The sequence below is a fragment of the Arachis duranensis genome, chromosome 7 (genome assembly GCF_000817695.3).
Source record: "Arachis duranensis cultivar V14167 chromosome 7, aradu.V14167.gnm2.J7QH, whole genome shotgun sequence".
Lineage (NCBI taxonomy): Eukaryota > Viridiplantae > Streptophyta > Magnoliopsida > Fabales > Fabaceae > Arachis > Arachis duranensis.
The window spans coordinates 78,585,911-78,598,062 of NC_029778.3; the positions used below are offsets into that span (position 1 = coordinate 78,585,911).

The following is a 12,152-nucleotide window of genomic DNA, read 5'->3' on the forward strand; positions in this document are numbered from 1 at the left end:
AGGCAGTTCACAGCCTTCCTTCCCTGTCTTGCAGTTGGTTCCTCTCGCTAGAGAAGAGCAGAGACGGGTTCCATCCAGAAAGAAGAGAAGAAGAATGGAGGGTGCGAAACGGTTACAAGGAAACTCATTATCACTTTTCAGTGAAGGCATTGGCTTTGTTTTGTTGCGTTGGTCCGCTCTTCGTGATGCCGTCGAGAACCAGTGGGGTGGCCCTGACTCCCGCCTCAAGGCCGATAACCTCGCCACGGATATCCTCTCCTGGTTCACTCAATCCAGAGGTTGCTCGCTATTACACTGCTTCAATTATTGTTATTCTGTTTTAGATCCTTAATATTTTTATTTTTTGAATGATTCGCAGAACCGCTTTATATTGATGACTTGGAGGACAAACTCTATGATGGGATGATTTCGCTCAATGTAGTGGTTGAGGATGGCAGCACTGAAGAGGTGCATCTTTCTTTCTTTATTGGATTAATACATATTATTTGTTGTTGAATTTTGCTCATGTTCCTTGTTTGCAATAATTAAGGGTTAAATGGTAGTTGTTATTGTTAGTTTACCATAGTGTTTGAAAGTAAAGTTACCTAATTTGTTAAGCTCAATGGAAGTGGGTTGAATGCTAGTTGAACTTTAACTACAAGGTTGAGGGTTTGAATCTTAGGAAACTCTCTTTGGAGAGGGTTGCATTTTTTTACCACCTCGATCACACCAGTCTTCCCTGTCATTTTATTCATAGGTGGAAACTGAAAACTTAATATTTGGCCATCATAGGCATAATTAATGGTACTCTATTTAGTCTTTAGTTTTTGGAATGAACATATCATTAGTCACCAATTTTCATGTACATGTCATATGTTTCTATTTTGTATTTTATTTGAAAAGAAGCAGTTAAGTAGGGCTCTGGTGTCCATATTCATTTGCAGCATAGATTAAACTTAATATGAACTGTGTCCTAAGGTCATTTCTTCAAACTTAAAAGAAATTAAAGTTGTGTATGCCACTGCTAATGACTCCTTTGTGTATCTGAGTATTTGCAGTGTTTTCTTGTGATTCTCATTTTTTCATGTTCATGTTATTATTACGAACTAATGTAGGTAGCTGAAAATCTAATGGTTATGCACGAGGAATGCTTAGAAGGAAACTTTGTGACCATTGAGCGTTATAGGCAGGCCATTGTTAACCAAGCTGCGCATCCTCGTGCAGTGCCACAGGTAAATGACAGCATAATATTTTGGAATGAGTATGAACCTTTATTGTGTTATATTGCTATTCTATAAATTTGCATTTACACTTGTATATGATTGATTTAGGCTTTTCCTTGTCCTATATGACTGGATTTTTTGGAGGGAGCAACGTTAAAGTATATTATTTGATGTGATGCATGAGTTTGCTTTGTCATTTTCTCTTGTTACTTTGCTAAGATACAACTGGAAGCTCATCCACATTACTTGAATTTTGAAGTAGTAGTAGTATTTTTTTTTATGTTTTTTTTTTTGAAATAGATTGTGAATGATAAGGATGATGATGACGATGAGGAAGATGATGATGTCCAAAGTGGTCAAAATGGTGAAAGTAGTGCTAGGCAAGCCACTTCTTCAAACATGGATGTGGACATTCCAAAATCTGAGTCAAACACGAGTTCATGTAACATGCGGATTGATGATGAGCCTCTCAAAAAGGATGCAGGTGAAGCAGAGGATGGATGGGTTGTAGTTTCAAAGAAAAAAAATAAGGTTAGAAAAAATTAGACGAAGAATAGTTCAAATTTTCCTTTAGGATGGTGCAATATGAATAGCTTGTGAAAAGAAGTGCACTTGCCAGATAGCTTAATATTTTCTTTCTACCATACTATTTTGCTGTGGTGATCATTTAGCACAACTTGTTAGATTCAAAATTAGTTTTTTTGGTAGAAAGATTTCATCAAGAATTTTGGTCATTTGAATAAAATTTTTAAACAAACTACTGATTTTAAATTTATTTTTCATGAAAAATAATCAAATGAATATATTTAATAACGAGTCAATTAATCAAGCAGAGATAGACAATTAGGCAAGCAATATTTGGCTGTGAATTCGTACAAAAATAAAAGGGGGTGATCTCGGTCTCGGATCACAGAGAGTGGCCGTTTAAATAAAAAATCAAGACACCCAAAAAAAAAAAAGAGTATGGCCATTTGACTTGTTATTGCATGTTTCCTAGCTGGACTTTGGGACACAATACAATTTACCGATTTTCTATGGAGAAAATGTAGGACAAGGACACAGTAATCTTAAAGTTCAGAGGTTGAACGTAACCGAGTGTGTGTCCCGTTACTACACTGTGCAGCAAAGCTTTGTATCAATGGAAGCCAGACAGATGCAAAAAGCTTGGTAGCCTGTCAGTGGATATCTACAGAGGAAAATGCTCAATTGAGGTGCTGTGGTGCTACAGTGCTAATGTCATAGTTTATTGATTAATAAATATTAATTACATAATACATACTTATGTACATACCTGTAGTCCATGACGAATTTTGATTTTCCCACCCTGCCTAGCTGCAGGATCGTCTGCTTCCCATTCTCCTAGTTAATCACCACAATACAAGTTTATTAATAAAATGCACACAGGATATAACAATATTCACCAACAGATCATCATTACCTCTAAAGTGAGTTGGAAATTTTTCACCGATCTTTGGATTCTAAGTTCTGCCCTTCCTTTATCTCTAAAGTCAAGCTCAAATTGCTTTGAAATCTGAAGAAAGGCAATGCAAAACAAAAATCAAGCCTTGCCTCAATATCAAATATCAATCAGAATAAGGAAACGTCCTACCTTGTTGTAAAGTGGAACCTTTGAGAATAGTTGATGCACTGTGTCCCATTTCTCCTCCCAATCCAATGGCAACCCTTTAATATGTTGTAACTGTAGAAAAGCGAGCCCGTTTTATTAAATTAATTGAAGAATGTTGCTATATGCGGACTTGGTCGATGTGACAGTGATTAGTGATGCTATTGCCAACACAAATTGAAAAATATGGTTAACCTGTGTGACATTCTTCAGTGACAGAGATTGATGCTTGGGGATATATGCTCTCATGCTTCTGTGACTTCCGGTACATGTTGCTACTGTTGGTATATACCTGTGAACATACAACCATACACCTGTAATTAGCTTTAGCAGATGTCAATTTAGACAAAGAGGATGAAAAAATTGACTTACGTCACTACAGCAAGAGGTAATTTCGGTTGCGTATTGCGGGAATTAGGTCGATATCCCTGATAACCAAAGAGATGGATGGGTAAATACGAAAAGTTTTTACTACGTTTAACACTTGTCACATAGAGAGCGGAAGATAGAACCTGATCCCAGATATGGTATTTTGAGCCGATGAGGTTAGCTGTCATGGTCCCAAGGAAAGTATCATCTGAATTGGATAAGAGTCCTTTTACATTCTGAGCTACTGTGAAGTGAGATTTGCCATTCCGGCGCTTGTGATGGGCCACTGCTAATTTCCTATTCTGGCGTCCCTGACCTTCCTATATAGAACAGATGGAGTTGAGACAAGGTCAGAACTCAGAAGGGGGGAATTGAATGTGAGTTGTGAGAAATCTTACATAGGTATAAAGACAATAGAGAGTGCCATGGCCTTGTGGAGTGGGCTCCTTCAGAATAAGGCATGTACATCTTCCAATATCAATGGGCAAGGGGCTCGTTCATCTGCATGCACAACTGGAGCGACGACGGCTTCAAGATCGTGTCTGTGGACTTTGATGGGAAGTGCTTCCTAATCTTAGGAGCGGGCAGAGAAAGAGAAATAGAAGAGCCATTGATGATGGCGGCGTTGTTTTCCTTGTTGCTATCGTCCTCAAAGCCGGAGGCTAAGCTGCGAAGGCCGTAGTCGCTGCAGCTACGCGTGCGGGTGCGCTTCTGTCTCACCTCATCCTCATCCCCATTTTCATTCAGCGGATTGAAATACAGCGAACTGTAAGGCTGCCCTGAAATTGAAGATTTCTGGCAACCGCCTTTCTTCATCGTATTCATATGGCCCCGCCCACGCCCTTCGCCAACGCCAGCAGAGCAAGAAAGAGACGCCGTTGATGTTAGTGTTAGTGCGATTTAGCAGCGAAGCAAACGATGTTAAATGAGAGCTGGATGTTGGTTGATCTGAAGGAGACTCTAGAGATGTGAATTTCAAATGTTTTGGGGCAGTAATCGATGGGGCTAGCTCAGCCATAAAAGCTATCATGTGCCCCACAAGTTTGAATTTCAAATGTTTTGGGGCTCCTTTTTCATTTAACTACTCCAAGCAAGGACTAACGGTAACCATTCCACCACTTCTTCTACTTCTCGATTGGATCACAGTTGAGCCAACCAAAATTTTCAAACTTGTTGTCGTCTTCTGCGCTGTGTATAAAGCTCTACAAACATCAAAACTCCCGACCAAAAATAAGAGGATATATTTTGAATTTATTTTGTGAGATATATATTTTTTTTTAAAATATTATTTGTACATTAAAATTAATCATTAAAATTAGTTACTAATGTATTTATATATATTTTTTATTTTTTTAATATTTATTTGTATTTCTAGCGTTTTATTGATTTTAGTAGCTAATTTGGTATCCAGATAACATAATTGTATATGTATATACATACTCTCCAATGCAACTTGATTATACTATTTATTTATTACGCAAATGGTATGGAGATTGAAACTTATCAAGAACCTTGGTTGAAGGTTAAAGAATTAAAGAAGAAGGAGATTAGATAGAAGAGAGTGAAGAATGTGAATGTGTAATTGTGTATTGAAAAGCTGTTATTGTAGCAGTAAGAGTTGCTACTTATAGTTGTAGCTTGAGTGTGAGTCACTAGAAGGTTCCAGCATTAACTAGTTTTAAACAGCAGTTTAGTGGCTTAACTAACTACTACAACTAACTAACCAATTGAGCCACAGGCCTAACCATAACAAAGCCCACTAGTTATATTGTAACTAACTCAGCTGAATATAGTTGCTTGAGCTTAAGCTCACCTATCATGACCTCTACTTTCACCTTCTTCTTGTGTTGTTGTGTTCTGATCATCATGCATCATCAGGGATGACGATGTTGAAAGACGTGGTGGTAAGGATGGCAAAACTCGCGAGACGCGGTGATCCTTGTCGGGACTGTCCTAAATAGGGATCCGACTGTGGAAAATTTTTTTCGTTGGGATAGGGACGGGGGACAAAATCCCCCCGAGGCAGACGCGGGGATCCGAGCGGGGAACCTTGTCCCATCTGTCCTTAATAGTTTATTTCTTATATATGTTTTTTAGTTATTTTATAAACCCAAAACTACTCCTAATCCTCATTTGCATAACTCTTCTCCAATTTAGAAATTTCCAACATTGTCCATACTCCATTTAACCTCTTTGCAATCACCCTCTCGCTGCTCTCCCTTCTCATCGTATCATCACATCTCACCGTGCCATGATCCTCACCGCGTCGTGCTCTCTATTTGCGGCGTTCCTTTCCGTAACTTCGTCATCGTGTCCATTTTCCTCTCTATTGCCGCGTCTCTCACCCTGACTCGGGGCTATCAGTTCATATCTCGACTCATCCCCATTAGAAGCACAAATTCTATGGTGCGTACGAAGGTCGGTAACATAGTCAGTATCCACAAGGGGTTCTTCCCTAAGAACAGTAACATCTACCCATCGAGTGAGGAATTCTACAGAAGACATCTTTTTTTCTAAAAAAGAAAAAGATCCCGAAACTTACAAAGGGAAAAAGGAAAAAAGGATCAAAAATAGGGTCTCTAAGGGGCCTGGGGTTAGATCCTTGACAAAACAGAATCACTAAAGTCTACGACCAACGTTCCTCTAAAAAAAACATGCAAATAAAAGCAGTCATAAAAGAGAAGAAGAAGAAGAAAGAAAACTGACCTTTACTTTTGAAGGGTCGAAGGTGCTACAGCAGTTGATCAAAGAAAAAGGAAGCTTTCTTTTCGGAACAGAGTGTGTAAGTGAGAAAGTTTTCAGAAACAAAACAAGAAAAGAGAGGGAAAAGTATTATAAGTACGTTAGAGGTATAAAGGTAAAACGACGCAACCATTTAAGAAGTTGCACCGTTACCAAGGTAACTGCCCCCGCGTATGAATACTCAAACCTCTAAGAGACTCGACGTTTGATTTGACGCGACTGTTGAAAGCTTTCAAAAACACGTCGGTTCTGAAAAATCACGTCGGTTCCCTATCAGGTCGGCTACGGTCCCGAGTTATAATACTCGACCCCAACTCTTAAAAGAAATTGGGCTCGAGTAGAGGCACTGTTCATACCCTGACCCAACGCTAAGACCCAGGTTCAAACGACAGATCCAACCCATAAGGTTGGGCACCTCAGTACACCGACCTTCTCTTAAGAAGTCGGTGCTCCCCACGACTTGATCCAACGAAGTCGGAAGCAGAGATTAGCTGGCAGATAATAACTGCCCTAAAATCTCTCAATCCACTTCCAGGAACCATATCGTAACCTTCTTAAGATAAAGGGACGGTTATCCACCCTAAAAGGTGGAACTACTCCAACGGTGGTTATTGGTTCACCACTATAAATACACTGACACCCCTCAAGTATCTCTAAGTCCCAATACTCTCTAGACCTGCTCACATCCTTGCTGACTTAGGCATTGGAGTGTCTTTGCAGGTACCACCCCCTATTCTCTCACACGTACAAGTCGGACGGAAGCACTAAAGGCGCAAACCCGCTCGAAGGCTTCCTTCCCCAGACGATTGGACCAACCCAACGAGTCCAGCCCATTAATCTCCAGTTACCCAACGTAATAGTATTATTTTTTATATTTTTAAGAAGTAAGACTAATTTAAAATTGAAAGTTACATTAGAACTAATAGATAAAATTAAATAAAATCGATCTCCCCTTAAAAAAAACTATATCATCTTAATGTTGAATTAATAAATTGTTTCACATGTATAACTATCTTCATGAAATAATTAAAACTAATATAAAATATAATTCAATTAAGACCGATCATTAGAATAGAAATTTTACTTTTAGTTTTAAATCACTATTTATGACATAAAATTATGCTATATTTTCAGGCATTTTTGTTAATTAAATTGGTCCAAATTAAAAAAAATCATTCAAATAAAATGTGCGTGAATCACACATATCTTTTTCTTTATGTTCTTCATTTTTTTTTCACGTATTTTTTTTCTTTGTTTTTTTATTGACGTTGTTATTGCTATTTTTTATTTCTTGTTCTCTCTCTATGATGTTATTGCAGCATTTTTTATTTTTTTATTTTATTTTATTTTTATTCTTTTTAAAAAATAAAAATAAAAAAATTATGAAGAGGTAAAATGAGAAAGAGAAGATAAAAAAAGAAAAGAAGAAGAAAATGATGACAATGATGAAGAAAAGAAAGAGAAGAGTTTTGAATTGTGTAATTTTTATTGAAAAAAAACACCAAAAAAAATTTTAAATTTGACACAAAAAATTTTTAAATTTTGATACTAAAATTTTTTAATGTGACAAAAAATTTATTAACTATATGAAAGTTATCAAAAACAAAAGTAACACTAATTTTTTTTAAAAATAGTACCAAAATTCGTTAATCATGGCACCGAAATTTTTCTTAACATATCTTTTTCTACCTTTTTTTTCATATTTTATCTTTTTCTTTATCTCCCAAAATTCTTCTTTTTCTTTTTTTATATTTTATTATTGATAAAAAAAAGTTTTGTATCTTACTTTTTACTTCAAAAATTGAGAATTTTATCCAAACAAAATCATTTTAAAATTGAATTATATACTCATAAATCTTAAATAACAAACTGTCTTAAAATATATAACATGCAGATCAATTTAAATTGTGTTTATTGTGATAATTTTTTTGTATTTTATATAAAAAATTTTAATGTCATTTTTATTTTATTTCTATTTTTGTATAAAATTTTTTATTTTCTCTTCTTTCTTCTCCAATTTTTTAAAAATACACAAACAAATAAGATAAAAACATATAAATGAACAAATAAAGAAGATAAAAGCGTATAAATAAACAAACAAAAAGATAAAAAAAATAAAAACAAAAAAAACGTATAAAAAGAAGAAGTAAAAGAGAAAAACGATGTTAATAATGACGATGAAGATGAAAAAGAAGAAAAATAAAAAAAATAAAGAAAAAGAAAGTGAAAAAATCAAATAAAAAAACAAAAAAGAATGGAGAGGATAAAAAGAAAAATATAAGAGAAAATGAATAAAAAATACATATATATCATAATTTAGTTAAACTTAATTACCTAAAATACTTAATTTTTTATTTACAATAATTGTTATAAAATAAGACTTAAAATAAAATTGAACTTAAAATTAATATTAAAATTTTTTTAAGTGACTGATTAAGAATAGAATTTATAATCAATTATTCAAAGTAAAATATTCGATATGAAATTATTTTAAATTTTTTTAAGAATCTTCTTAATTATTAATAAATAAATATACTAATCATTGCTCCTAATGTGTATGCATGTATTTTTTTTTTCCATTATTAGATTACTAATAATAAAAATATATTTATTTAAGAAGACATACGTAATTAGTGAAACAATTTAAAATCTCTTACTTTTTAAATTTAAAAAATTTTAAATTAATTAAGTAAATCTAATTAAAACCTATAAAAACCTTCATCTTTTTTCTCACATTAATTTATCCACTTCTAACAATCACAAATTCGAAAAATATATAAAAGAACATCCATTTAATATGAAAAAGAAACATTCTAATACTTAGTAGAAGAAACATCCATATATATTAACTCGTAAAAATTTTGAATTCATCCAAAGGTATTTGGCTAGATTTTGGCTGATATGTTTTTGGTTCCTACCTTTACTCAACAAAAAAAATGTGACGACCAACTCTTTTATTTCTAGACTAAACATCCATGAGGCAATTAGTATAGTAGTAAATCCAAATTAAAGTGGAGGATAGAAGAGTAGTAAGCTAATTATAGAGAACAGTTATAGCTAAGAAGTTATACATTGTCAAAGAAGAGAGTTAAGAGGGTCTCCATCATTTGCTCGCGTGTCTGGTTTAGCATCGAAGGAAAGCTCCTAAGAATATGCGGAATAAACCAGACCTGGTCCATCTACTTCATTCATTCATCATGGTTCGATCAGAAGCACGACGCGTGTGTATATATACATGAATGTGAGTGCGTGTGTCTCCAATTTATCAAATCAATCGAGATTCAACATGGCTACTACTGCGGCGTGTTCATGGAGTATATTGGTATCGGTAATGGCGGTGCTGGTAATATTGCCATCGCCAGGGACGTGCTTTGACATAACAAAGCTACTATCGCGATACCCGACATTCAGCAGCTTCAGCAACTATTTGGCGCAGACACAGTTGGCAGAGGAGGTGAACAAGAGGGCAGCCATAACGGTGTTGGCGGTGGACAATGCCGGGATAGCGCCCTTGTCGGGGAAATCCATGGACCTCATAAAGAAGCTCTTGAGCCTGCACGTCATACTTGACTACTTTGACGTCCAGAAGTTCCAGCATATTGGGAACAGAACCGTCACCGCCACCACTCTCTTCCAAACAACAGGCCAAGCCCAAGACATGCAGGGATTCTTGCAGATTACCAACGTTGCCACCGGGGGGGCCGTCATCTTTACCTCCGCCTCCGACCTAAAAGCTCCAGGCGTCAATCTCATCAAAGCCATTGCCGCACAACCTTACAACATATCGGTGGTGCAAGTTAGCACCATCCTCATGCCCCCCAGTATCACCGGAGATAGAACTGGAAATAGTGGAAACGGAAATGGAACTGCAAATGCCACCTCTCCAACCCAACCTGTCATCCCCGTTCCCGTTAATCCTCCCGCAGTGTCACCAGTTCCACCTAAATTTCCCGCCCCGGTTCCAGTTCAATCCCCCGTGCCTGTAGTTTCCCCAGTTCCAGTCAAGTCTCCGGTGCCTGTTTTGTCTCCTGTCCCAGTAGTGTCGCCGGTGCCGGTGGTTGCACCGGTTCCAGAAAAGTCCCTCGTGCCCGTAGTGTCTCCAGTGCCGGTGGTCGCACCAGTTCCAGTGAATTCCCCGGTTCCGGTAGCATCTCCCGTTCCCGTAGTATCACCAGTTCCGGTAGTGTCACCAGTGCCGGTAGTGTCACCAGTTCCGGTAGTGTCACCAGTCCCGGTAGTGTCACCGGTGCCGGTAGCATCGCCCGTTCCAGCAGTGTCCCCAATTCCCGTATCATCGCCCGTGCCAATAGTGTCACCGGTTCCAGTAGTATCGCCTGTTCCCGTGGTGTCACCAGTGCCAGTAGCTTCGCCGGTTCCAGTAACATCGCCAGCTCCAGAAGTATCACCGGCAGCTGTGATGCCTAAGCCTGTGGCCCCAAGTCCTTCAGAAGATGAGGGAAATAATGGTTCTAATAATTCGGGGGTAGCTTTTGATGGTGTGAATATGGCTTTGTCAATTGCCCTTACTTTGTTTGGTATCTATCTCTCTCACTATACATATTGATTGATAACGTCGCAAAGTAGCAGTTAGCCCCAATTTTGAAGATAGTTTTGCAAAGGCCATATTGCAATACCAGAGATATATATGTCATTGCTATTGTCACATTTCATTTATTTACGGTACAATGCTGACTTGTATGTTTGTTCCCCGGCCTGATAATGAGTTTACTTACAAGATAGATTATATAACTTAGAAAGCTTCGTCCCACACTAGCTACATGCTGTAATGTTTCTTTTATATACAAAATAGCATCCCATATCAGTTCCCTTCTTTTCTTCATAATGATAAATTTTAGTATTGTAGAAAATAAATGCTTAGAAACTATGTATTTCTTTACTCCTGAATTTGATATTAACACTACTTTTTAAGATGTTTGCAATATCTCTTCATCATTTGTAATTTAGGATTATCTAATTACTGCACATGGATGGTTAGTTAACAAGATATCTAATTTAACACAAGATATTAGCAATTCAATTCAACTATGTTCGTTTAATTACAATTACAATTATTCATGATTAAAAAAAAACATTATATATAATTACACGTCTTATTTGATTTTAATTTATACTCCTTCAATTTTTTTTATTCTGTTACTCTAATATAAAACCTTTCTTTCACAATACTTATTACTTTTATTTTCTGTGATAAAAAAAGTTATATTAAATTATCAATTAACATTTAACAAGGTTTGTATTTATATTTTCAGTTTTTCTTTAATATTTCTTATTTTCTTTTATTAATTTACAAAATTTTGAATATACTAACCAGCGTGCACTTAATTTTTTTAATTAAAATCCCTTATTTATGATCGTTTAACACGTACCTTTACTCCTTTAGCAAGATATCTACTTGATTTTAAGTTAAATTAGAATATTATCTAAATTGGACAATAATAGATTAGAAAAATAAAAAATAAATATGAAATCAATTTATCTACAATGTATTTAAACTTTAAAGTGATATTAAGACAAGTACAGTAACATAGTGATAGATGCTATGGTAAAACAGAAACAGTGGAGCCAAAATGCTTTTTAAATATGACATATAGCAATAAAAATATGGCACATGGCACTATATTATTCTTTAGTCAAATTTATTTTTTTCTAAACCAAAAATCGGAGATCCAAATGAATTAAGTGATATTTTGAAAAGAGAAATGTTAGGGGTTGAGCCATTTTTATTAATACATATACTTTGGATTAACATTGTATATATGTTTATATTATTAGGATTAGAGTTTAAAATTTGATTTATTTTTATTAATCTGTCACTTTTCTTAAAATTTATTATTAAAATATCACTTTTTGAAATTAATTATTTAAGTGTCATTTTTTTAAGGTAGCAATTAATTTAGTATTTAATTTAATTATAATTAATTATAGTAATATAAAGAATGACATCCAGATAATTAGTTTTTAAAGAGATACATTTTAGTATTAAATTTCAAAAAAAAAATTGTCACGTTAGTTAAAAAAGTATTAAAATTTAATATTTAAAATCTAATCAACACAATACTGTATTCTTTAGATATTATATATAAAAATATATTTGTTAGCTAAATATTAATCTAAAATAATAAATTTTATTAGTCCTGCAGTACTTTTTTTTTTGAAAATAAAATATGATTGTTAAATGACCAAAAAATAAACTA

General features: G+C 35.0%; 3 protein-coding genes across 4 annotated transcripts in view; 2 read left to right on the forward strand and 1 right to left on the reverse strand.

The window, feature by feature from the left end:
- LOC107459772 (uncharacterized) overlaps positions 1 to 1,846 on the forward strand; it is a 4,312-nt gene extending 2,466 nt beyond the window's left edge. The window contains exons 3-6 of one of the 2 annotated variants that reach the window (XM_016078029.3): positions 35 to 278; positions 359 to 447; positions 1,095 to 1,211; positions 1,503 to 1,846. In XM_016078029.3, coding sequence (XP_015933515.1) covers positions 35 to 278; positions 359 to 447; positions 1,095 to 1,211; positions 1,503 to 1,748 — 696 coding nt within the window. In that variant the 3' untranslated portion in view covers positions 1,749 to 1,846. Of the gene's footprint in view, positions 1 to 2; positions 279 to 358; positions 448 to 1,094; positions 1,212 to 1,502 lie in introns of both variants that reach the window. The other variant, XM_016078030.3, reaches the window with a different exon arrangement.
- Positions 1,847 to 2,007: 161 nt separating this feature from the next.
- On the reverse strand, positions 2,008 to 3,684 carry LOC107459774 (tubby-like protein 4). Its single transcript, XM_021126814.2, has 8 exons — positions 3,594 to 3,684; positions 3,339 to 3,515; positions 3,199 to 3,254; positions 3,022 to 3,118; positions 2,812 to 2,901; positions 2,641 to 2,733; positions 2,494 to 2,561; positions 2,008 to 2,388 (listed from the first exon to the last, which is right to left on the reverse strand). Exons 2-8 carry the CDS (start codon positions 3,381 to 3,383, stop codon positions 2,313 to 2,315), a joined length of 525 nt encoding a protein of 174 aa, XP_020982473.2. The 5' UTR covers positions 3,384 to 3,515; positions 3,594 to 3,684; the 3' UTR covers positions 2,008 to 2,312.
- A 5,539-nt stretch (positions 3,685 to 9,223) lies between these two features.
- LOC107459549 (fasciclin-like arabinogalactan protein 3) lies at positions 9,224 to 10,501 on the forward strand. The gene has a single exon (XM_016077773.1). The coding sequence runs from the start codon at positions 9,224 to 9,226 to the stop codon at positions 10,499 to 10,501; it is 1,278 nt and encodes a 425-aa protein (XP_015933259.1).
- Positions 10,502 to 12,152: the final 1,651 nt, after the last annotated feature.

Excerpts from the sequence above, each read along its gene's own strand:
- LOC107459774 (XM_021126814.2), bottom strand. The coding sequence starts at position 3,383 with ATGACAGCTAACCTCATCGGCTCAAAATACCATATCTGGGATCAG. Across the intron at positions 3,255-3,338 it reads AATACCATATCTGGGATCAG|GGATATCGACCTAATTCCCG; the intron begins GTTCTATCTTCC and ends TTTGGTTATCAG. Across the intron at positions 2,562-2,640 it reads ATTTCCAACTCACTTTAGAG|GAGAATGGGAAGCAGACGAT; the intron begins GTAATGATGATC and ends GTGATTAACTAG.
- LOC107459549 (XM_016077773.1), top strand. The coding sequence starts at position 9,224 with ATGGCTACTACTGCGGCGTGTTCATGGAGTATATTGGTATCGGTAATG.